The sequence below is a fragment of the Rhinopithecus bieti genome, unplaced genomic scaffold (genome assembly GCF_001698545.2).
Source record: "Rhinopithecus bieti isolate Rb0 unplaced genomic scaffold, ASM169854v2 scaffold_8601, whole genome shotgun sequence".
NCBI lineage: Eukaryota > Metazoa > Chordata > Mammalia > Primates > Cercopithecidae > Rhinopithecus > Rhinopithecus bieti.
This window is the reverse complement of record NW_016806193.1, coordinates 1,335,801-1,362,881: the sequence shown is the minus strand read 5'-3', so window position 1 is coordinate 1,362,881 and position 27,081 is coordinate 1,335,801. Positions and strand designations below refer to the sequence as shown.

Here is a 27,081-nt window from a genome sequence, read left to right as displayed (position 1 = left end):
TTCCTTAAGTCATAAACTGGAAAAAAAATTCTTGGAGAAATAAACTGACTGCTTCCCAACAGACCTGACCATTGTGCAGTAACTGATTAATTAAAGAGTTACTGTTCAAATGAGCTCTATTTTTAAAAGCAACAACCAGGGTTTGGATGGAACTTCTTTGAGTTTGGAGATGCAAACCAGATCCAAGGTGTGCATTCTGTCTGTGTATATTTCTGATGCGATGAAAGCAGGAAATGGGGGAATCTGACAAGCCAAAATCAGTTTGGTTAGACTAAACTGATTTTGTTTCTTCGAGTGCATTTTTATGTGGAAATTCAGGTACAACACATCAATACAATAAAGATATAAAACAACTAATCATCTTGATAGATGCAGAAAATGTGTTTGACAAACTCCAACACCCTTTTGTGGTAAAAACAACAAACTAGCATAGAAGAGAACTTCCTCTACCTGATAAAGAGCATCTACAAATAACTCATGGCTAACATAATACTTAAAGCTGAAAGACTGGTGCTTTCCCCTTAAGATCAAGAACGCAGCAAAGATGTCCACCCTTGCTACTTCTGTTGAACATTGTACTGGAGGTTCTAACCAGGGCAATAAGACATGATAAATAAATAAAAGACATCAGATTGAAAAGGAAAAAGTAAAACTCTCTATTTGCACATGATATAGCCTTATATAGAGAAAATTCTAAAGAACATACACGCACACAAACACACACACGCACACACAAGTGCCTAAACTAATACAACTAATAAATGATTTTAGCAATATTGTATGATTTAACATCAGTATAAAAATCATTTATGTTTCTATACAATAACAATCTGAAAATGAAATTGGGAACAATTCTAATTACAATAGCATCAAAAAGGATAAAATACTTAAGAACAAACTTAAAAGAAGTACAAGCCTGTGCCTAAAAACCACAAAATATCATTGAAAGAAATTAGATTGAAATAAATGGAAAAGTAGTCAGTGTTCATGGATTGGCAGACTTAATATCATTAAAATGGCAATACTCTTCAAATTGATAAATTGATCTACAAAGTCAGTGTATGTCTATCAAAACTGTAGCTGGCTTTTTTTCTTTTTGCACAAATTGACAAACTAATCCTAAAATTAATATTTTATGAATGCAAATGCAAGGAACGAAGAAGAGCCAAAACAGTTTTTTAAGAGAAGAACAAAATTGCATGACTCATATATACCTCATGATTTTAAAACTTACTGCAGAACTGCAGTCATCAAGACAGTGTGGTACTGGCACAAAGATGGACATACAGACCACCGGAATAGAGCTGAGCATCCAGAATAAACTCTTACAGCTATGGTCAGTTGATTTTTTGACAATGGTACCAAGGCAATTCAATGGGGAAAGATTATTCTTTTCCATAAATGGTGCTGAAAGAACTGGATAGCCACATGAGAATGAAGGTGGTCTCCTACTTAGTGCCATATACAAAAATTAACTCAAAATGGATCATAGACCTAAATGTAAGAGCCAAAACCATACATCTCTTAAATTAAAACGTAAGAATACATCTTTATGACCATGAGTTATGCAATGGCTTCTTAGAAATGATTAAAAACAACAACAACAAATTAAACTTCATCAAAATTAAAAACTTTTGTGCTCAACAGATGTCATCAAGAAAGTGAAAATACAGTCCACAAAATGGAAGAAAAAATGTTCCTATCATATATCTGATACAGGACTTGTATCCAGAAAGTATGTGAAGAACACTTATAACTCAACAATTAGAACACAACCCAATGAAAAAAGATGGACTAAGGATTGGTATAGACATTTCTCTATTCTAAGAAGATATATAATAAGCACATAAAAAGGTATTCAACATCATTAGCCATTAGGGAAATGCAGATCAAAACCACAATTAAATACTGCTTTATACCCACTATAGTAGCTACGATAAAAGACAGACAGTAACAAATGTGACAAGAACATGGAGAAAATGGAACACTCATTCATCAATGGTGGGAATGTACAAAGGTGCAGATATTTTGGAAAACAATTTGGGAGTTCCTTAAAATGTTAAATCTAAAGTTGCTACATGACCTAGCAATTTCATTCCTAGAAATATATCCAAAAGAATTAAAAACATTGGCTGGGCGTGGTGGCTCACACCTGCAATCCCAACACTTTGGGAGGCCAAGGCGGGCGGATGACAAGGTCAGGAGATTGAGACCATCCTGGCTAACATGGTGAAACCCCGTCTCTACTAAAAATACAAAAAAATTAGCCAGGCGTGATGGCGGGTGCCTGTAGTCCCAGCTACTTGGGAGGCTCAGGCATGAGAATGGCATGAACCTGGGAGGCGGAGCTTGCAGTCAGCCAAGATCGCGCCACTGCACTCCAGTCTAGGTGACCGAGTGAGACTCCGTCTCAAAAAAAAAAGAAAATTAAAACATATATCCAACTGAGGGCAGTGGCTCATGCCTGTGATCCCAGCACTTTGGGAGGCCGAGGCAGGTGGATCACAAGTTCAGGAGTTCAAGACCAGCCTGGCCAACATGGTGAAACCCCGTCTCTACTAGAAATACAAAAATTAGCCAGGTGTGGTGGTGCATGTCTGTAGTTCCAGCTACTCAGGAGGCTGAGGCAGGAGAATTGTTTGAACCTGGGAGGCCAGAGGTTGCAGTGAGCCGAGAGGGCGCACTGCACTCCAGCCTGGGCTACAGAGCGATACTCTATCTCAAAAAAAAAAAAAGAAAAAAAAAGTTAGCCAGGCATGGTGGCATGCACCTGTGTGGTCCCAGCTGCTTGGGAGGCTAAGACAGGAGGATCACTTGAGCCCAGGAGGTCAAGGCTGCACTGAGCCATGATTGCATCACTGCACTCCATCCTGGGAAACAATGAGAATCTATCTCAAAAAACAAAACAAAACAAATATCCACACAAAAAAAATTGTACATAAATAATCAGAGCATCATTATTCATAAAAGCCATAGGTGAAAATAGTCCAAATGTCCACAACTGATCAGTGAAAATGTGGTATGTATATACAATGGCATATTATTCAGCAATATAAGGGAATGAAGGATTGATACATGCTACAACTTGGATTAACCTTGAAAAATCATTTCGTATGAAAGAAGCCAACTTCAGAAGACCACGTATTGTATGATTGCATTTATATGAAATGTCCAAAATAGGCAAAACCATAGAGAGAGAAAATAGATTAGTGGTTGTCAGAGCCTAGGGGGCAGGGGGATATGGGAAGTAACTGCCAATGCTCCTGGGGTTTCTTTTTTGGGGGGGATGAAAATGCTATAAAATTAGATAGTGATGATTCACAATTCTGAATGTATTAAGAGTCCATGAATTGTACACTTTGAAATGGCAAGTTTTACCGTATGTACATTGTATCGTCACAAAGCTGTTATCAAAACATCGGGCACATCTGGGGATTAAAATTCTGGGCTCTTTTATCACCTTTATAAGGTGCTACTGAAACTAATAATTTTAAAAAGAGTGAACATGAAATAACTTATTTCCTTAAAATTTTCCTCCTCTATTCTTTTTTTTTTCTCTTTTTATTGGTGGAAGCTAGAAATGCTTTTGTGTTGCTGACATCAACATATTTATTGCTTCATCATTTCTGTAGCTATGGATAAGAGAACAGATGGTAACCTTAAAAGAGAAATGTTCAGTTTGGGAGATTTTTATCTTTGGCTGCTACCTTTTGAAATAATTCACATGCATGATCTTCTTATATATAAAAAAACCCACCAACATAGGGAAAATTTGGGTTTCTAATTAGAGTTCCAAACCTACAGGGATCTTTAATGGAGGTGAAATTGTCTTTCCTGTGAGATCTTAGGGCCAGACGTGTTTCGTGAGAAAAAATATGTATGTTTGCTCTTCTTCTTAAAGAAAATTTTACCTGCATTTTTTAAACCATTTTCTCCATTTTCCAGGGCTTAGGAACCTTTCATAAAAGCAGTATGTTGTCAGTATTTGTTATCTACAAGTAACATTTCTGGTCAGCATATGTATTATGTATATGTAATTGCTATTACAGTTAAGGAAGTTGTGGTCATGGGCCATATCCAGTGGTCTACTTAGTAAAATCAAAACTACATTACCATTCCTCTTGGGGTATTGATTTAGAAGAGAAGGCTGGGGTCCACATGTAAACACCCTTAGCATACTTACCTGGTGGCCTCTGACCTTTCATGCTGTTTTCACATGCGTGTACCACGCCTTCTGCAAAGACAGGCATGTTCTGGAACCCTGCTTGTGATGCCTTTGCCTGATACCCATTGCCAAGGAATGTGTTTATGGTTTGGGATCCAAGGGCTGGTGACTGGCAGGCTCCTGAAAAAAAAAAATGTTTTTTTTCTTTCTTTCTCACCTGCTACCTTTACTGCCTGCAGGAAGATCTGCCTGCACTGCAAGTGTCCCCAAGAGGAACACATGGTGACAGTGATGCCGCTGGAGATGGAGAAGACCATCAGCAAACTCATGTTTGACTTTCAGAGGAACTCGACCTCAGATGATGACTCAGGCTGTGCCTTGGAAGAGTATGCCTGGGTCCCGCCGGGTCTGAAGCCTGAACAGGTACCATTCTGGGTGGGAGCATGCTGGTGGTTTGGGTGTTTCACTTTGTCTTACTGGTACTTCCTCATTCCAGTTCTGTAGGAAAAGTAGACTTTGCTGATTCAGAGAAGCGGTAGGGCTAAATAGGTTGAAGATGCCAGGGGCCCAAGTGGAAAATGAGGAAGGGAAATGAAATTGGGCCAGGAGTGATCCATTGCTAATTCATTCCGTATTGTCATTATTGACCATTACCAGGATTGTCTAGAAATGTCTCAGAAACATTGGTTTTAAAACATTAAGAGAGTGAAACTTGGTTTTGGGGGTGGAGAAGAAGAGTTCTACCTTGGCTCTGAGTCTTTACAGTAAGACTCTTCAGATAAAAGAGTGAGGAAGTGTGAATTTTCCTTACTCTTCCCAGTGATTATGCTGTGTTCAGACATTAAGTTTGTAGCGTTACTTTACAAAGAAAGACACTGGCATTTCCTGAAATGTCTTGGCACCACCCAAAGGCTGTAAACATCGTTGGCTTGATGAAAAGGTCTTTGTGGCAAATGAAATCAGGCACACAGGTAGGTTTTGTTTAACCAGCAAGGTATTATTTAAAAATTTAATTAGCTGCTAATACTTTTAAATTAGGGATTTTTCATGTAAAGGTGTACCACATTTTTCTCAGTGACATACAGCCTCTTATATTTCTTGGTACTTAAAATTTTCTCCTCCACCAGCCTCATGTTGTTTAAGAAACTCTTTTATAAGCTGGGTATTTTCATGATGTTTCCTGTGAAAATCTGAAGTGCCAGAATCTGAAGTGTTTGACCACTGTTGACTTCCTCTGACGTGTAAAATTTCTTTCTCAGGACATCTTCTCTATGTCCGACAAAAACGTGTTAAAGTTTAAACAGCCCTTGAAATTTTAACTTGGGAACTTTAGGTGTGATAATGCTTTTAGGGAAAATTCTTTTTAAGTTTTTTTTTTTAACTTTATTTTCAGTTCATGGGTACATGTGCAAGTTTGTCACACTGGTGTCATGGGAGTTTGTTGTACAGATTATTTCATCACCCAGATATTAAGCCTGTTACCCATTAGTTATTTTTCCTGACCCTCTCCCTCCTCCCAGCTTTCACTTTCTGATAGGGCCCAGTGTGTGTTGTTCCCCACTATGTGTCCATGTGTTCTCATCATTTTGCTCCCATTACATGAGACATGCAGTATTTGGTTTTGTGTCTCCGTTAGTTTGCTAAGCGTAATGGCCTCCAACTCTATGCATGTTCCTCCGAAGGACATGATCTTGTACTTTTTATGGCTGCACAGTATTCCATTGTGTATATGAGTCTAATATCTAAACTCTATAAGGAACTTAAACAAATTTACAAGAAAAACCAAACAACCCCATTAAAAAGTGGGCAAAGGACATGAACAGACACTTTTCAAAAGAAGACATGCATGAGGCCAACAAACATATGAAAAAAAGCTCAACATCACTGATCATCAGAGAAATGCAAATGAAAACCACAATGAGATACCATCCCACACCCATCAGAATGGCTATTACTAAAAAGTAAAAAAAAAAAAGAACAGATGTTGGCGAGGTTGTGGAGACAAAGGAATGCTTATACCTTGTTGGTGGGAGCATAAATGAGTTCAGCCATTGTGGAAGACAGTGTGACAATTCCTCAAAGACCTAAAAACATTAATACCATTTGCCCCAGCAATCCCATTGCTGGTTATACACCCAAAGGAATATAGATCTTTCTATTATAAAGACACGTGCACACATATGTTCATTGTAGCACTATTCATAATAGTAAAGACATGGCAGGAACCTAAATGCCCGTCAATGACAGACTGGATAGAGAAAATTCTTTATAATAAAGGAGAACCCAAGAATTCACCCATAACTTAATAGTAGTGATACTAATATAATCTCATTGATTAGCCATTGCTCATTTTCTTCTAATTTTGAAGTTGCAAATTGACAGATGAAATCAGGGAGACAGGTAGGATTTGTTTAGCCAGCAAGGTATTGTTTTAAAATTTAATTAGCTACTAATACCTCAAAATTAGAGATTTGCTTCATGTAAAAGTTTGTATTTATGTCTTGAAAATTTGAAGATCTGGTATCTCATCCCTGTAAGGATATAATTGTCTGGAGTTGAGTGATGGCCATTCCTTTTAGACAAAGCTTGATTATACCAGATCATCCCAGTCTCTACAAAGTCCATTTTATTTTTTCGTGTTACCTTCCAGAACCCTACAGGCACTTCCGTTTTGTGATCTCTCTTCTAATTCTCACTGCAGGGGAGAAAATGTCTTAGAATAGAAATACTCCCAGAAAATAATCTCCATGAGAATTGAAGGTAATTCTCTGTTGGGTTATTAACAGGAAGAAATGAGTGCTTTTTCCTAGTTTGTGAGTTGAGGTTATATCTTCTGTTTTAGTAAAGATTTTATTATTAAATAATTCGTTTAAGAAGAATGAGAGTGTTTGATTGAGTTTGTTTAGACACTCAGAGAGGTAGTAGCTGACTACGTGACTTTGTTTGACATTGCCATTCTACCAGCAGTACTTGAACGGTGTGTTTTCATGCCTAGATACACCTGTGAGCTTGTTTCATTTTCTTGCTAACCTCATTTCCAACAGCTTCGAAGCAGCCCATCTTTCTTTTGTTCACCTGAAGGACATTGCTTCTTGCTAAATTGGACTCTGAATTTTCCAAAGTTAAGCTTTTGTCAGTTTCCTGCTTAAAATGAGTTTTCTCTAAAACCATTAAACATCATTCTATGAAATGCAGATTCAGAGAAAACTTTCTACTCATATTGACCCAAGAAAACACAATTTCAGAAGCTAGGGTTTTGATTAAATTTATGATTTCAAAAGTGAGTACTAATGGTATTTTTGCAGGTCCCTTGACTCATCCAAAATGAATGTCTTTGGGAAGCATAAATCTGAAATTTCTTCGATTTGTTTTGAAAGAAAATGATTAGTGCCATTAAACAAGTGGTTTGAATTATGTCAAATGAAAGCGTAGTCCCATCTCTAATAATTCTGTTGTTCTTTGGATGGTTTTCCCTATTTCCTACACTTACTCAAATCTTTTTGACACAGATGATTAGAAAAGGAAATAGCTCTGCAGAGAGAGAAAACCTTCTCAAGTTATTTTAAGAATTCTATAGCACCTAATAAAATATGCATCTATATTAATGGTGTTTGAAGGGGTCATATTGCATGTAAGAAATGAGCTTCAAATTTTTAAATTAGAAGATCTTCTAAAGTCTATTACATACAGCACTGTTTATGAATTTAAAGGGTTTTTTTTTAGAAAGCTGTATAGTATGCTGTAAGAAAAAATTGAGTTCCTAAATGCCCTTCACTAATAACAATTCTGATGTTTAATATATTAACTGTCTGAGAAAGTCTATTTTCTATCAAGAGAAATTATAGGGAATGTAAAATGCTTTGTCCTGGAGGCAAAATATTAAAGGCTAGTTAGGGTTGAGAGTAATGTACTTTCATTTTTGTTAGAAACCTTTCATTTCACTCCCAGGTCGTAGGTTGGTAATACACCTTCAGGTGATACTCTTTATTATTTTATTTCTCCTGAGAAATGCCTTCAATAGAATATAATGCAAACGAAAGTCCCCTCCCTTTTAGGCAAGTGTTCTTGAATATAGGCATTTAATTTCATAAAAATTCACTAGCTGTAAAACCCAACCTTTTAAAAATAGTGGGGAAGTAATAAATATAACAAATGATGCCAGAAAGGAAAGGCATTTATCTCGTGATATTTAATGACTGAGCTGAAAACTAATCAGAGAAGTTGTTCAGATCCTTTGCCTCTGCTCACTCCAAATAAGGTGTTTAATGGTAACAGAACAGAGGGCTGGAATCTGCCCCTAGTTGACCATCTGAAATCTTTTTTTATTTTTTTTATTTTTATTTTTTTAAGAGACAGGGTTTTGCTGCCACACAGGCTGGAGTGCAGTGGTATGATCATAGCTCACTGCAACCTTGAACTCCTGGGCTCAAGGGAATCCTCTTGCCTCAGTCCTAAGTAGCTGGGACTGCAGGCGCATGCCGCCACACCCAGCTAATTTTTGTATTTTTTGTACAGAAGGGGGGGTCTCACTTGTTGCCCAGGCTGGTCTTGAACTCCGACCTCAAGCAATTCTCCCAAAGTATTGAGATTACAGGCATGGGCCACCACACCTGGTCTGAAGACATTCTTAAGGCATCAATTTCATTTCAAACTCAAACAGTGAATAGTGTATACCCTTTCTCTTTCAGGTGCTAGGATGATACATTCACAGTAGATAATATTAAAATAAGAACTTAGAAAATAATTAACAAGCTCTAAGAAGGGCAAATGGTGAAGAGGATTTCTCAGCCTCAGCACTATTGACACTTCGGACAAATAATTCTTTTCTGTTGTGACTGTCCTCTGCATTGTGTAGGATGCTTAGCAGCATCCCTGGCCTCTACCCACTAGATACCAAAAGCACTTCCCATTTGAGGTAACCAAACATGTCTCCAGACATTACCCAATGCTCCTGGGGAATAGGAAAACCACTGGGTAAAAGTGATGTTAAAAACTGGAGGATATCTCAGCAGAATTCTGGCCCAATCAAAACAAAAAAGGATGACTCAATTTAGCAAGTATTTATTGAGCACCTACCATGCTCTAGTTCCAGCTTAGAACAGTTGTTGCCTTGTACCATGGGTATTCAGCAGAGTGAAAAAGTGGGGATCCCACACTGCTTGAGCAGAGGCTGGTGCTCCCTGAGGCAGATCCTGCCACCTTTGCTAAATCAAAATGAGGATTGGAGCTGCATGACCAGTTGGCCATGGAGGGTCACCTTTTTGTTCTTCAAACCAAAAATAACTTTTCCTCTTTTATAAAAGGAAGACTTGTTCATTAAAAAAGAAAAGAAAAATGTGAGACATCCAGGAACGCAACTAAAACTCACTCATAATTCCACCAACCAAGGAAAATTGTGTTTCAACCTTTTTGCCTGTGTTTTAGTCTGTTTTCACACTGCTGATAAAGACATACCCAAGACTGGGCAATTTACAAAAGAAAGAGGTTTAACTGAACTTACAGTTCCGCATGGCTGGGGAAGCCTCACAATGATGGCAGAAAGCAAGGAGGAGCAAGTCATGTCTTACATGGATGGCAGCACGCAAAGAGAGCTAGTGTGGGAAAACTCCCCCTTACAATAACCATCAGATCTCGTGAGACTTACTATCACAAGGCCATCATGGGAAAGAACTGCCCCAATGATTCAGTTACCTCCCACTGGGTACCTCCCACAACACATGGTAATTCAAGATGAGATTTGGATGGGGACACAGTCAAACCATATCAGCCTATATATTCAGGTTTCTATGTGTGTAGGAATACATTTCTGCTTTGATTTGGACAAAAATGTGATGATGCTCTCCACTTATCCTGAGCTGTCTTTTCTAGGCCATATATTGTGAACATTTTTCTGCATCAGTATATTTCAATCTGGATTATCCTTTGTAATGGTTCGATAGTTTTCTGTTGGTAGGTTCTAACCTGGAGCGGTACCACTACCTCTAGAGGGCATTTGGAAATGTATGTTTGGGAGAGGGCAATTACTATCTAAATGACTGGGGGACTCCACTAGCCTATGGATGGTGCCTTAAGATGCTAAGCATCCCAAAAAGCACCAGATGATCCTGCGCAAAGGAGAATGGACCCATCCCAAATGCCAAGAGTATCATCATTGAGCACCATGGAGCTGAGGGTTTAGTTTTGACTACTTGCATTGATTGACGGCTTTCCTCTATATTACAAGACAGCAGTAGCTAACCTTATGCATTTTATACATGTGCCTGCTCCTCTCCATAAGCATAATTTCTGGAGGTGTAGTGGTCATGTATAAGCTTTTCTGAGGTTTTAGATTCATGATGCTACACCACCCTCCAGGAAGGTCGTAACCAGTATGTCTTGTGGGTGGATAGCTTTCATTGGGTGCATGTGGGTTTTCTATTAGTTCTCCTCCTTGCTCCTCCTTGAAACTCTGAAGAGGCCATCAGATTGCTTCTTCTGAGTGGATGTCTTTTTCATTGATGTTTGGATACTCCCAAGTGTTCATGGAGGGTTCTCAAATATGAATACCTCCAAAGGTTAGTAATTTTACCTTGACCGTAACTGTGTTTTAGCACAGAATAAGTTGCAATTAGATTCGTCATCCAGAACACTCAACTTTCACTTCAAACTGTCGCAGGAAGGATGAAGAATAGATACTAAGTGTGATTGCCTAGTTTTTGGCTTTCCAAACCTTTTTCTTATAAGTGGTAAAATAGGACAGCCAGAGACAGGGGTGAATTAGTTGGATTTGAGCCCCGTGAAGCTCTAAAATATCTCTTTGGGGAGTATATAAAATTATTTATTTGGCTTTTATTTTAGTGACTATTACTCATCCATCAGGTGTCAGATTAAATGTATCTCCTCAAATAACTACTTTGGCTAGCCCCAATACAGGATTAGGTCCTCAGTTACATGCTTTGTAGCAAACCCTGCAATTTTTGTTATTAACACTTATAAAACTTGTAATTAGATACTTATTGGTATAAGTATTTGTTTAATGTTTGGCTTCCCTACTTTCCTTTAAGGTCCAAGAGGGCAGGAATGTTGCATACTTTGTTGTTTAGGAATCCTCCCAGCACCTAGCACAGTGCCTGACACATGGCCTGACACATATTTCAGCAAACATTTGTTAAGAGATAGGCCGACGACAGGGGTCCTCTGCAGAACCAGAAATGTTCGGGTCACATCACACTGAAGAGATAATAGCCTGTGGCATTATTTTCTACATAAAGAATTATTCCATATCAATTATTTCTGTTCCCTCGGCTGCTCCTAAAGATTTGTATTCTAAGCAGATTCCCCTAGCCATCCCAACTGCTTCAGAGTTTTCTTAGGTTGCAAAAAGGCCAGAGAGGGTGACATCTTGCCAAGGGCTGCACTAAGCAAACCTGAGGCAGCTCCACCAGCTCTAAGTCCCTGGGTGTGCAGCAGGGTTGGAGGAGCAGTGGGTCTGGCAGAAGCCCACTGTGTATTCAAACCTAGACACCATATATGTCCCAGTCGGAATCTGGGGAGCCCAGTGAGAGCCATGGCATGAGGAGAAAACAGCATGGCCCTGTGGGAAGAGCCTTGCTTCTGGTATCAGGCAAATCTCTCTGCTACTCCATCACTTTCTGACCACAGTAAAGTTGTTCAATCTCTGGGACCCTCAGTTTCCTCTTGATGAAGATGACAATGATGATGGAAAAATTATTAAACTTTCATTGAACCCTTGCTATGGGCCCACCATCCTTTTTAACACTTTGCATGCATTATCCCATTTAATTCTCAACCCACCTTATTTGGTAATTACTCTTTCTGTCTCCACTGTAGGGTGAGTAAAGCTAGGCTCAGAGAAGTTAAATAACTTGCCCAAGATCACACAGCTAATGAATAGCAGAGACAGATATAATCTCAGACAACCTAACTTTGGAGCCAGTACTACTAGACCTGAAGATCACAGCGCTGATCTGACCATGGATGAGAGAGTGCTTATAATACTCCTGGCCCTCTGTCTGCACATAGAAGTTGCTCAATGAGTCAGTTGTTTCCTTCCCACCTTTCTTGTGAAATAGTAGTATGTGACTGACTAATTACTATTGCCCTGAGCCAACACAAAGAAGAGCAGAAGGAACATTTGGCTTCCGGGAAAGAGGGAGGTTAGGTGGAGATGGAGAAGGCAGGTTAAGCATAGGATTTATAGGAATCCTAGAGTCCTTCGCGGCCTTCTCAAAAGGTTTTCATAAAGTAATTTTGAATTCTGCCAGTATGGAAAGCTTTCTGTTTCCCAGGCCTTCTGCTGCGGGATTGTTATAAAGATACAAGTTTGTCCCAGTGAAGTTCTCTGGCTCTATGGAGCCTGAGGAAGTTATTCAGGGCCCCAGATGCAGCCTCTTGATTCTGAATTCTCTAATGTCTCAAGCAGGCTTTGGGGCTATCTGCTGAAGTACTGAGCTCTGCCACCCACCTTCCTTGGTGCCTGAGATCTCCTGCAACATCACAGTCCTCAGACCTGCAAGGAATGAGTCCTTGGGGAATTTTCTGTAGGCTTCTCAGAGTGCAAAGGGAGTCTTCCCACAAAGAAGAATATTCTACACATCTCCGTTGGGGGATCAACAGGTCAGCAGAGGCTCCTTGATTTGGCCTCTGTGCCAGTTGGAACCTTATTAGTACCTGTCTCCAATGCTCGGCTATGGGCTTCTTGGCAGCATTCCACTTGATTTTCCCCATGAGAGTCCAAGGAATGAGTCAGAGAGCATGCTAGAAAATTGGGTGAAAAGGAAATGGCCATTGGGCTTTTTTTGTTTCCTCATTCACCTGTTTAAGGTTGTTTATTTTATACCTACTATGTGTCAGGCAGTGTTCTGGGCACTGGGGACAAAACAATAAACAAGAGACTTAAGGTTTCTGCTGCACTGTAGTTCTGTGAAGAGTAAAGACAATTAGAAAACAAATAATTTCAGGTTGTGATTTTTTTAAAAAACCCTAGTGATGTTAAGAATAGAGATGTAAATATTTAAAAACTCTTACGTGTGTCAGACATTTTCCTGGGTGCTTTAGAAGTTGCTTCTCACTTAATCTATCCTATATATATTTAAAAAAATAAACAAATAAATAAATAAATAAAACAGTTTCTGAGATCATGGATGTGGACCGGGATGCTGAGGGGATTGGCTAATTTAGCCTGATGGTCAGATCCAACGTCTCTGGGGAGGCAGTATTTGAGCTGCTACTGAAGATGCCTGCTATGCAGAGATCTCATTTGTTACAGAAGGTAATGTATTCATTTGAGTGAAACTCAGAAGTGAAATGGAATCGGTACCAACTTTATGCACAAAGAATTTGGGGAGAGTGTTGGAAAACTGTTTGGGGGGAAATGAATGGAGGCCATGCAGTGCTCAGTGCTTGCTAAGGCATCCCTGGACATGAAGGTGGGACAGTCCCACTACCTTGCTTGCCCCTGGGAAATTGGAGGCACCTGATCATCCATCCCCTTGATGTTTCTGCCCCAGGTGCAGATAGGACAACAGAGAGCCCCCATTTGACTACAGAGGTATGTTAAATTCATAGCAAGTACTCTACTTACATTTATTTATGTCCATACTACCTTCCAAAATGTGAGTCTGTTAGAGACGGACATTGTCTTATTCACCATTCTATGCTCAGTACCAAAAATAATGCTGGCACATACTAGTCATTTAATAAACAGGGTTTTCATGAATAAACAATCTCATTTAATCCTTGGTACAAAATCCTCTATTTTTCCGTTGAAATCATTGAGGCTCACAGTATCAGAAACTTGACTAAGATGCCACAGTCAGCGAGGGACAGAGACAGGACTTACACCGGCCATCTGTCTGACTCCAGTGCCCATGTGGGCTCTTCCTCCTCCACCCCTTCCTCATGCACAGTGAAGAGCATGCACATTGCTCCACTCAGGGAATCAGATCCAAGAAAGCAGACGTGGTGTCAGTTGGAGGAGGGGAGCAGTATGAGTCACACAGGCTCTTTCATTCTTAGGGATGGGAAATTTCTCCTAATCTGAAGTTGACCTTGGTGACTAAGGAATTCATCTTTTCCCCACCTCCAGTTTCCCCACCACTGCAGGAAGCAGCATGACCCTGCTTCAAAGATTTGTTGCCCTATCGACAATCTCTATTTATCCTTATCTCTTCTCACTCTCTTACCCTGGCTTTACTGTACTTCCTCCAGGGGCTCTCATGTTCCTGGTACAGAGAGCGTCACGTACCTGGGCACTCAATAGTGACATTCATTCAGCAAGTATTTATTGAGTGCCAACTATATGCCAAGCACTTTCCTAGGCACTAGGGTAGAGCAGTGAAAGGCAAACAGGTACCCCTGCCTTTGTGGAGCTGACAGTTTAGTGAAGGATGTGGACAACTTAACAGCTGAATAACAAGACACATTCAGAGACCGATGTCAATTAGCAAAGCAATAAAAAAGGGTGATACGATCTAGAGGAAGGAGTTGACAGGCTTTGTCTGTAAAGATCTAGCTAATAAATATAGGCTTCATGGATTATGCAATCTCAGTGGCAAATCTCCAACTCTGATGTTGTAATGCGAAAGCAGTCATTGACAAGAGGTGAACAAATAGGCATGGCCATGTGACAATAACACTTTACTTACAAAAACAGGAAGGGGGCCTGATTTGAAACACAGACCCCTGATTTAGGGAATCTATCTACTTTACATTGGATGGCTAAGAAAAACCTCTCTGCAGAAGTGACATTTGAGCTGAGTCATTACATGGAATGATGGTTTGATTACCCAGATTTGGTCTACCTCTTCCGGTGGGTTTCAAAATGAGGCTCCCATACCGGTAGCACTAGTATCACCTGGGAGCATGTTAAATGTAGACTCTTAGGACTTGCCCCAGACCTGATAAACCAGAACTCTGAAGATGGAGCCCAGGAATCTGCTTCAACAAAGCTTTTAGGTGTTTCTTATGCATGACAAAGTTTGAGAGCCATTACTGTTGGCTAATGGAAAAGCCACATTGCTAGGAACAGATGAGGCCACATCTTGACTCTGTCGCTTATTAACTCTGTAACCTTGGGCATCTCAAGCATCAGTTTTCTCAGCTGTAACACGGGGATGCTTCTGCCCAAGTCTAAAGTAGCTAACAAAGAAGAAGTGAATTCATCTCTGTAAGGATCCTAGGAGAAGGCAGACACAAAATAGGTCCTCAGCAAATGGTAGCTGCTGAACTCATCAGAATCATTATTTGAATCTCCAAGATGCTGAAGCAGATTTGCGTGCAGATACTAATGAATGGTGTGCCCCAGAAGCTACCCCATCCCATTCCTGGCTTTTTGCCTTTGACTGGCATGCCCTGGATATCACCCAAATACAAGGCTGATTGTTAAAGGAAAACTCAGGATGCTTTTAAAAGTCTTTCATTGGCCCTGTTTCTTCACCTCCCTTTCTGGCCTGTTAACCTAGAGCATGCGCTGATCCCTTTTACTGCAGGACCATGAATTATACAGCTGTGACTCACCACCACCCGGCTGGGGCCACAGTGCCAGGCGTCCAGCTTTACCGTTAGCTTTCAGGCTACTGACAGTTTGCTCTTTTATGTGAGAAGCTATTTATACCAGGAGGGACAAAGGCTGGCAGATGCTGGGGGAAGGGAGAGAAGAATGACAAAATGGTTCATCTCTCAAGGTCTGCTGGGTGGTTTTGGCTTATAGGAAAGGAATGAACAATCTAATAGCCCTTCTAAAACCCCCATAAAAACCATCATTAGACTCACCAGCCATTTGCAGAGTGTTGTCTTTATTTCATTACTCCATCAGCACATGCTGAGATCAAAATGGAATTTCATGGTGCAGGGAGATGCATGTCTCTCCAACTGAATTGGATTAAATTCCCCCTAAGCTGCATCTCCTAGTTTGCCTTCACTGTCAGTCACCTCAGTGTTTTCAATGCAGTTCAAGAGATGAGTTGGGAAGGGAGGGAAGAAGGGGGCAGGAGGAGGCTTCAAAGCAGTCCACCTCACTCTTCTCGGGAAGCCAGTCACGTGAACAATGCTGTGTTTATCTTGGCTTCAGAAATACACTGATGTCATTGGATGGCAATGGGAAATATGCCTGTGTGTGCAACTTTCAATAAAACTGCCTGTTAATAAACTTGTTTTCAATGGAGCTGTCAGAGTTGGGACTAGAACCTGGGTTCCCAGGCTCTAGGGCCTCTGCCAGATGAAGTCAGCAGCAACGTGGCCAGATTCCACCAGCAGGGACTTGTCAAGGCTTGCATGCAGATTATAAGGCCTGGAGAGGCCAAGGTTCATTTGAAAATGCAGGAAGAGAGACCTGCAATAGGAGTTCTAGCTTTCAAGACAGATGTCTCCAACCTTTACAGTAAATTTACTCTGGGGTCCTAAAGATTGGGACTTGGCCTCTTTCTTAGACTTCCTGCGTAAGTTCACAGCTGCACACCCTTTCTGCTGACTGGGCCATCTACACTGTAGCCTGGTGTGAGAATTGATGTAGTATCAAGATGATCTCCTCTGCCTTATGATGCAGGAGATATTTTGAGTAATTTCATGGGATGATTGGATTAATCCACCACCAAATCAACAAGTAACTAACTTCCTTCCTCAATCTATTTATCTACCTGTGCATTCATTTATTCATTCATTTGTACATTCAGCCATTTATTCGTTCAACAGTTGTTTATTAAGTACTCATATGTGCAAGCTGTTAGTATATGTGTGATTTCAGTATGGCAGTTTTCCAAGTCCAATCAAAAACTGGAGCTTTCCACCACCAGTCTTTATATGTTGCTTTAGGTGGCCTGGAGACATACACAGGTAGATGTAGAAAGTGTCTCATGGAAGACCCTTGCAGACATCAGGCTTTGTGCTGGCCTCTGATGACTTCTGTGTTTTGAGTACCTATCGTTATGGGTTCATAAGTGTTTGAGAGTCTGTGCTGCTTTCCAACATTGGCCAAGTTAATTCACCTTCCCAAGCTTTCATCTCATCTTCTGAAAAATAAGGATGTCAATACTGAACTACAGCATAGTTGTGAGAATTAAATGAAACAATGCTTTAAGCATTTGGGGTTTTAAAAGTGGCTGCTCTTAGTTTTCTTTTCCATAGTTAAAAATCGGAAATAACTCAAAAGTCTATCAACAGGTAGATGGATAAACATATTGTATTGTATCCATGTAGTATACTACTACTTTACAATAAAAGTGAATGAACTGTTGGTCTATGCAACATGAATCAGAATCTCAGAATCATTATTCCAAATGAAAGAAGCCAGGCAAAAGAGTACACACTATGTGATCTCATTTATATAAAACTCTAGAAAATGCAAACTAATCTATAGTGACAGAAAGTGATCAGTAGTTACTTGGGGATGGGGAAATGAGAGGGAGAAATGACAAAAGGATCAAGGAGAGTTCTGGGGGTGATAGGTACATTTGCTATCTTGTTTATGTTGATGCTTTCATGGGTATATACATATGTTGAAATGTACCAAATTGTATACTTTACATGTGATTTATTATATGTGGATACCTCAATAAACTGATGAAATAAATGAATGAATGAAGTTGCTCTTTAGCAAACAGGAAGGCAAGCTTCCTCCCATGCCAATGGTGGAGGCTTCCTATGGTTTCATCAGTTGCCTCAGGGAGTAGCTAAGTCTTTTGCCAAGCCTTTTGTCAGAAAGAACTGCTCAGTATTAATCATGCACAATGAAAAGGAGATTTGGGGTAGAAACTCATCAACATCCAGATGGATGGCACAAGAAAATGAGTCCACAGACTGGCTCATTTCACAATCTCTAAGCTCCCAAGGACAGTGCCTAACACGTAGTTGGCACTCAGTAAATAGTGGTGGTAGTGTTATTGCTATGGCAGTTTTTAGTGGTACAAAAGTAATTGCTGTTTTTGCCATTACTTTTATCAGATAATCCAGCTTGGGGACTGACTTTTCTAATTCTTAGTTTGGGGCTGTCTTTTCCTAACTTACTGAAAGATACCAAAAATTCTAGCAGCAACCTAAGGGGTTCTGTAAACATTAACTTCCCTACAATCCTGGGGTCCTGAGAAACCTTTCTGACTCTTGCCAAAGGGCGTTAGGAAAAAAGACGTGGTGTCTCCATCCTCAGTGGATCCGGTGTTTGGTGAGAGGGTAATTATTTCCTCAGGGTGGATAATCAAAATTGTGAACACTTAATCTCTGTAAGTTCCCAAGGACAATACCTAACATGTAGGCCCTAACATTTGGGCCTTTTTTATAGTCTCCTTTCTCTTCCATCATTCTGTAAATTATTGCAAGAATCATAGCTTAAGAGAGTCAACCAGGGAAAAAAGCTACAGTGCCAACCAACTAAGTTTGCCAACCACTTGGCAACTCTGTGTGAGTTGAGAGAGAAGGGCAAATGACGTGGATAAATTTGAGGTTGGGCTTGAACATAGTTTTGAAACATCCATCTTCTTTTGTGCCCCATTGCTGTGTGGATAGTCAAGAATTCATCTAGATGGTGAATATGCCATGAGAAACAGCTCTTCTGGACTGGAACAGTGATTCATACCCATAATCCAAGCTACTTGGAGCCTAAGACAGGAGGATAGCTTGAGCGATCGCTTGAGTCTAGGAGTTTGAAACCAGCCTGGGCAGCATAGCAAGGTTCCATCTCAAATATTTTTTTCAAATCAGTCAGTCAGTGGTGTGGGCCTGTAGCTCCAGCCATTCAGGAGGCTGAAGCATGCACATTGCTTGAGCTCAGGAGTTCAAGGTTGCAGTGAGCTATAATAGCACCATTGCATTCCAGCTGGATGACAGAGCAAGGCCTCGTGTCTTAAAAAAATAAAATTAAAATAACTAAACATAAGTAAAAGAAAAAGTTCTGCTGAAATATGGTCAGTGAGACCATTTACTGTGGTCTTTCTCGAGCACAGTAATTAAGAGCCATGCCTGTGGTATCAGAAGCAGCTGGGACCTGATCCAGCTCTGCCACTGTCCAGCTATATTTATGATGGGAGCAAGTTGTTTTACCTTGTTGAGGTCATTCTTTCTCATCTATAAAATGAAGACAGTACTATTTCCTGCCTTGCAGAGCACTTAATCAGTACCTGGCATTTCAAGAAATGTGTATCTTTCCAGACTAGAATGGCCAATTGTTTTGAAAACACTTTTCTTGGTAAGGCCTGTCTGGGGAAACAAGACTGAGATCTAAGTCTGAAGTTCTTGTCCATAGATGTTGGGGGCAAGAATTACAGCATCCTAAGATATAAGCATAAGCAAAACAAGACAAAGCAGAAATTCTTAAGCCCAAACCTTGGATTTAATATTTAAGAAAACAGTCTCAGAGAATATATGTGACTTGCTCATTGTCACATAGGGCCAGTGCTTAGGGAGCAGTTAATATTCCACTCTTCCCCTATGACATCAAGGGGAAATACCTAAGGAATGTAGACTGGGAAGATACACAGAAAAGACAACATTTAAGTGCAGAAAGAGTCATGAATCAGAAAAGTTTGTTTTCAGACAGCGATCAAGTGGCCTTGACCAAGTTTCTTTGCATCTTCTAGCTTCTATTGCCCATTTGGAATGTAAAGATGTGAAATATTTTTTTCCATTATAAAGTGCCATGTTTCTAAATTGTTAGAAGAAAGATGATAGAGTTTGTGAACAATAATTACTATTGCTATGATATACTCTATAGCTTTCATGTTTGCCTTTTGGTCTATCAATGCCTAATGAAGGCAACTTAAAATCTTACTCTGTAATTATAGATTTGTTTTCCTTATATTTCTGTTTTTGCTTTATGTATTTGAGGCTATGTTTTTTGGTGCCTACAAGTTATGGTATATAATATGTAACATAACCTATGGCTATACTATAGTTTTGATAGATTATTATTTTGTAACATTCGTTATAAATAAATGTGTTATTTATTTTTTATTTTAACATGAAATTACTTTTAAAAAGTTTATTAACAGCTACACAATATTTTTCAGGAATAGAAGTCGTGAACTGTTGGCCATTATAAAAGTGGTCAATAAACTGTATCACCAATAATTCTGAAATGAGCAAGGATCTATTAATTATAACATCCCTTATATCCCACCTAATTTTATTTGTTCAAATTCTGGTTTGTATAATACTAACATTGCATACTAGCTTTCTTTTGGTGAGTAACTGCAAGACTATGCTTTTCTATTCTTTTATTTTAAGTCTCTTCTTATGGTTTTAAGTGGGGCTCTGCAAGCAGCACATGATGGATATTGCATTCCTATTATTCCAAACTGATAATCCATCTTTTAATTGATGGATATGATACATTCAAATTTATTATGATAACTTATATAATCATTCTTACCACTTTATTTTCTGTTTGCTATCTTTTTTCCTCCACTTTTTTCTGTTTTCTTGGGTTCTATTTTTTTAAATGAAGCCTTCCCAGTTTTCTTCATTTTCCTTTGCTTGGTGGAAAGCTATAGAGTATATTTCTATTCTTAGAGTGGTTATCCACCATTTCTTAACATCCAGCCACACTGGATCCTTGTCTTAGTCTGTTAGCCACTTGTCTTAGTCTGTTTTGTGCTGCTATAACAGAATACTGGAGACAGGGTAATTTATAAAGAACAGAAATCTATCCTCTCACAATTCCAGAGGCTGAAATGTTCAGGATCAAGGAACCAGCATCTGGTGAGGGCTTTCTTGCTGCATCCTCAGGTGGTGAAAGGCGAAAGGGCAAAAGGGGGAATGTGTCCCCACATGGCAGAAGAGCAGAAGAAATGAACCCACTCCAGCAAGTCCTTTTTTTTTTTTTTTCCTTTTTTTTTTTCTGAGACAAAGTTTTACTCTATCACCCAGGCCAGAGTGCAGTGGTGCATTCACAGCTCACTATAGCTTCAGCCTTCCTGCACTCAGCTGATCCTCCATCCTCCCACCTCAGCCTCCCAGGTAAGTGGGACTATAGATCCACACAACCATTCCCAGCTAATTTTTGTATTTTTTGTAGAGACAGTTTCACCATGTTGCCCAGGCTGGTCTCTAACACCCGGACTCAAAGGATCTTCCACCTTGTCCTCCCAGAGTGCTGAGACCATAAGTGTGAGGGACCATGACCACGACTGGCCACAAGTCCTCTTTATAGCAGCATTAATCTATTCCAAGCAACTTCCAAAAGGTCCCATCTCCCAACACTGTTACATTGGGGAATCAGTTTCCAACACATGAATTTGGGGGGACGCATTCAGACCATAGGGTCACTCTTCGAGTACCCAAGCTTCCTCCCACTTCATGCCTTTGCACTTGCTGTGCTTTCCTCCTTTGTTCACTTTTAACAAAGCTTCAGTTAGTGTTTTTGTCTTCCTTCTTAATATGATAGTGATCTTCTGTGACATACTTTTTAGTACTGCATCTTAGATTACCCATGAAAGATTTTTCTTCCCATCTTGATTAGCCTGCATCTCAATATACTTCTGAACCAGTTCACCAGAACTTGGGTTCATATTCACTCAAGCCAAAGTAAAATATAATTTTGGGTAGTTTCTCTTTAAAACAAAAATCATGTGAATACTAAGAATGTTAAGATCATTTTATGCCTGTTATTTTTCACACATCTTTGCTCCCTTCACTTAACACATAACAACGGATTCTGAAACTCCCATTTTCAAAGGTTACTTCCTAAACATGTGGTAGAAAAGTTAAGGTTGATTTTTTTCTTTTCAATCCATTTTCTGCCTAGTTTCAAAAAGGGTCTAGAAGAGCTGTCAGTATAATAACTAAAACAAGGTGAAAGCATGCTATAGGCAACAAAGAGAAACGAGATAATTATAATAACAAAACTAAAGGGCACTAGTAGAGTGGAGCACTGTTGTTAGCTAACCACCTAACAATATCTCCAGTTTTGGATGAAGACTGTGATAGCATGAGGATGAGCGTTGTTTTAGACTGGATGTTGGGACTGTCGGGATGTGGAAGGGTGCCTGCCAGAACTGTTTTTTTGGGTCTGAGCCTCATTGATCCTGAGTGCTTGTCTCTCACAATTGTTAGCTAATACCTTTCGTTGCTTCTCGTGCCACTTCTAGAGCAATCAGAAGACTGTCGTGAGCCAGGAAGAGGTACTACATAAAGTGAATTCTATAATCTGTAAAATACAATAAAGTGAATGGCCTGAGACTAATAATTCAGAAGCTATAACTTGCCCAATTATCAGTGGTGATTTATTTCCTAGGTCTTCTCAATGAAAATGCTACACACAACTGAGTTCCCAGATCATTTCATTTGTTATAGATTCTAATGGCTGGGGCCAGCATCTTCCCTGTGATCCTTAATTGTCTTATTAAAAACAGAAGGAAAGTTGCTTATGAAAGGACTTACATGTAAATGTAGATACATTGTCTGACTCATTTTCTGCCCATTGATTTTCACCATAATTTCAGAGAACTTTACCACAGAAAAACATTTGTTCCCAACACGTAATAAAAATCACTCTCGACTGGGTGGTGGCTCATGCCTGTAATCCTGGCACTTTGGGAGGCCAAGGTGGGCAGATCACCTGAGATCAGGAATTTGAGACCAGCCTGGCCAATATGGTGAAACCCCATCTCTACTAAAAATATAAAAATTAGTCGGATGTGGTGGCACGTGCCTATAATCCCAGCTACTCAGCAGGCTGAGGCAGGAGAATCACTTGGACCCAGGAGGTGGAGGTTGCAGTGAGCAGAGATAGTGCCACTGTACTCCAGCCTAGGTGACAGAGTAAGACTCTATCTAAAAAAAAAAAAAAAAAAAAAGCTCTCAAATTGTCAAATTCGTAGGTACTGAAAGGAAAATGGTGGTTTCCAAGGGCTTAAGGGGGAGGAGAATGGGAAGTGAGTGGTTAATGAGTACAGAGTTTCAGTGTGGGAAGATAAAAGAAGTTCTGGAGATGGATAGTGGTAGTGGTTGCACAACAATGTGAATGTATTTAATGCTGCTAAAAAATGGTAAAAAATGCTAAATTTTATATTCTGTATATTTTACCATAAAATAAATAAACACATGCATACATAAAATAACTCTCAGGAATTGGAGCAGTCCCTTCAAGGACCACATGGCCTTTGTTGGGGACCAACCTGGCCACATTAACTTCTCTTGCACAGACCAAAGGGAAAACAAATTCACCAAGCCTGAGTTAGTTCCCATAATCCTCATTATGTAACATACACACATAACATTCAAAGTATGCACATTACTCAATAATGCAGTTGATTTCTGCCTTCTTTGGAGTTCAAACTGATCCATGTGGCTTTCATGATTAAGCAGCCACTCTGGCCTGTTTAGTATTTAAGGTTTTAGCAGGAATTGCAAGCTTGAAGAATGAACTACACTGTTCATTGATTCATCAAATACATAGGACAGAGTGTAATCCTTTGACTAGTTTGTGGAGACAGTGGGGTGAAATGGATAGAGAATGAGCTTTGAAGTCAGACCTAAATTTAAATCCTGGCTCAGCCCTTTACTCCTTGATGATCAAATGGTTTATAATTTTGTTGATCCCCATTTTTCATGATTCTGTATTTGCAAATGTGCCCACTTGCCAAAATTTATATTATTTGTAACCCCAAAATCAATACTTGCAGCAGCACTTTCATGGTCATTTGCAGACTTTACTTGTAACCTCAAAATCAATACTTGCAGCACTCTCATGGTCATTAACAGGCATACACAGAGGGATAAAAAATTTGAATTGCCCAATGTATACATGGCCAGCTGGGGTAGAACAGCTAATTCTATGCTTTCTTATTCCAGCTCACAGACTGAATAAACAAGTGGTCTATTTAGGGCCACTTTTTTGCATCTTATGCTTTTTGTTGGTGATTTCACTGTTTAAAATAGCCCCAAGCATAGTGAAGTGCCATCTAGTGTTTCTAAAAGCAAGAAGGCTGTGATGTGCTTGATGGAGAAAATATGTATGTTAGGCCAGGCATGGTGGCTCACGCCTGTAATCCCAGCACTTTGGGAGGCCAAGGCAGGCGGATCACCTGACGTCGGGAGTTCGAGTCCAGCCTGAGAAACATGGAGAAACCGCATCTCTACTAAAAATACAAAATTAGCCAGGCATGGTGGTACATGCCTGTAATCCCAGCTACTCGGGAGGCTGAAGCAGGAGAATCGCTTGAACCTGGGAGGCGAAGGTTGTGGTGAGTCAAGATCGTGCCATTGTACTCCAGCCTGGATGACAAGAGCAAAACTCAGTCTCAAGAAAGAAAGAAAGAAAATATGTATGTTAGATAATCTTCAGTCGGGCATGAGTTATAGTGCTGTTGGCCATAAATTAAATGTTAATGAATCAACAATACATATTAAGTAAGTTGCCCTTAAACAGAAACACACATGAAACAAGGTTATAGATTAATTAGTTAACAAAAATGTTGGGACCAGAGGCTCACAGGAACCTAACCCCATATTTCTCCTAGGAGGAATGTTTAGTATACAGAAATTCAGTGTTTGCTGTGATTTTATAGCACATAACTGCCGCAAATAAAGAGAATCACTTGTGTTTACCTTTGCAAAATGTAATATCCTGCTTACATAGTACTCCATTCTTTCCCTGCTGTGACAGGGATTAAGGCTATTTACAAATGGTTGGTTCCCTCTTCTTCCAGGCACAAAGAGGGAATGTACTTTCTCAGTCCCTTTAAAGTTAGGCATGTCCATGAGACTTGCTTTCACCAATGAAATGTGAACAGAAGTCACACGTATTATATCCAGGAAGAAGCTTTTCACTGCCAGTGTTCAGTTCCAACCATCCTTTTCTCTGCTGCCAGCCTCATGGAGGCCTGTCTCCATACGGAGCCCCCATCACCTGGGTCTCTGTCTACCTATAGGAGGATACAGTGTGAGACAGAAATAAAATCATGGTATAGATAAGGGTTTAAGATACAGAATATATAAAGAACAACTACAGTTCAACAAGAAGACAACTCAGTTAGAAGGTGACTGAAGGACTTCAATCAACATCTCTCCAAAGATGATATACAATCGGCTAATAAGCACATGGAAAGATGTCCAACATCATTAGTCATTAATATAATGCAAATCAAAACCACAATGAGATACTGCTTCACATCTACTAAGATGGTTATAATTTCAAAAACTGGAAAATAAATGTTGGTAAGGATGTGGAGAAACTGGAATTTCTGTGCATTGCTGGTGGGAATTTCAAATGGTGCAGCCACTTTGGAGCATTGTTTGGCAGTTTCTCTAAAAGCTAAACAGAATTACCGTATCATCCAGCAATTCCACTCCTAAGTATATATGCAACATAATTGAAAGCAGAGATTCAAACATAATTGTACACCAGCGTTCACTGAAGCATTATTCACAGTAGTCAAAAGATAAAAACAACTCAAGTTCTGTCAACAGATAAAATGGGTAAACAAAATGTGGTATATACATGCAGTGAAGTAATAGCCAAAGCCACAAGCAAAGCTCTGACACATGCTACAACAGAAATTAGCCTTGGAAACATCATACTAGGTGAAATAAGCAGACACAAAGGACGAACATTGCATTATTCCACTTATATGAAGTATCTAGACTAGGCAAATTCATAGAGATAGATAGTAAATTAGAGGTTACCAGGGGCTGAGGGGAGGAGAAATGGAGAATTATTATTATTTGGTATAGAGTTTCTGTTTAACATGATGAAAAAGTTTTGTGATGAGATAGTGGTGATGATTGCATGACATTGTGAATGTACCCAGTGCCACTGAATTGTACACTTAAAAATGGTTAAAATGAGGCCAGGGTGGCTCACGCCTATAATCCCAACACTTTGGGAGCCCGAGGCGAGTGGATCACCGGAGGTCAGGAGTTGGAGACCAGCCTGGCCAACATGGTGAGACCCTGTGTCTACTAAAAATATAAAAAACTAGCCGGGTGTGATGGTGAGGGCCTGTAATCCCAGCTACTCGGGAGGCTGAGGCAGGAGAATCACTTGAACCCGGGAGACGGATGTTGCAGTGAGCCAAGATCACGCCATTGCACTCCAGCCTGGGCAACAAGAGTGAAACTCCATCTCAAAAAGAAAAAAAAGAAGGTTAAAATGGCATATCTTGTGATATGTATACCACAATAAAAATTTTTAATTAAAAAACACTGCAGTGTGAAACTAGTGATGTTTTGGTGGTGGTTGACATATTGTGGCATACTCTAGCTCATCCAAACCAAACTTTCTTTCCTGTCTGTTTCTCTAAAGTGGCGTAATATAGGCCCTTTGGGATTTTATGGCTATATGCAAACTATAACCTGCAGGCTAAGGTCTTACCTTCACTGACCCTTTGACATTTTGGAACAGGAAAGACCAAATTCTCACAATTGTTTTTATGATTCATTTGAAACTTAGTGGGCAAGGCAAGTTACTCAGACTGAAAGTAGCCATGGTAGTGAGAAATATATCCTTTATAATGTGTAAGTGATTTCCTTGGTTTTCATATTTTCTGGTTGTTTCTCAATCATTTATTTAATATACAGAAATGAAACTGCCTTAAATGAACTGACTTGAAACAAAGGTACCTGTATTTTAAAATGGGTTTCCAGCAATGTCCTGTGATCAGCAAGCTCCAGTCTCTTGCAAAAAGAATTCTTTCTTTGGATTATAGCATGTCATTATGAATCACCCTGGACACTTGAAAACTTGAATTGGTCCTAGAATTTCTTCTGCCTTTGCTTTCTAAACTTTGTTCAAACTGGCTTTGCATAACCCTGTGAAACTAATAATAATAGAGGGGGATAATGGACTAATTATGTTATATGTGGAGTGCAGAATCAAAAACAATGATTTAAAACGCACAGAAAAGATACCATGTAGGACACTCCTAAGGACTCCACATAAGAAAGAGATAACTCAAATTCAGATATTCTTTGGACACAGATTTCTAGGT

At 39.7% G+C, this 27,081-nt stretch overlaps 1 protein-coding gene and 1 long non-coding RNA gene across 6 annotated transcripts in view; one reads left to right on the top strand and one right to left on the bottom strand.

Annotated features, from left to right (window-relative positions):
* PRICKLE2 (prickle planar cell polarity protein 2) overlaps window positions 1-27,081 on the top strand; it is a 360,971-nt gene that overhangs the window by 244,990 nt on the left and 88,900 nt on the right. For all 5 annotated transcript variants that reach the window (XM_017875016.1, XM_017875018.1, XM_017875019.1 and 2 more), the window contains one exon: window positions 4,405-4,588. In XM_017875016.1, the coding sequence (XP_017730505.1) occupies window positions 4,405-4,588 (184 nt within the window). The remainder of the gene's footprint in view (window positions 1-4,404; window positions 4,589-27,081) is intronic.
* LOC108531530 (uncharacterized) lies at window positions 1,805-15,999 on the bottom strand. Its single transcript, XR_001886189.1, has 4 exons — window positions 15,938-15,999; window positions 13,193-13,246; window positions 9,242-9,369; window positions 1,805-4,663 (listed from the first exon to the last, which is right to left on the bottom strand). It is a non-coding gene; the product is annotated as an uncharacterized LOC108531530 (long non-coding RNA).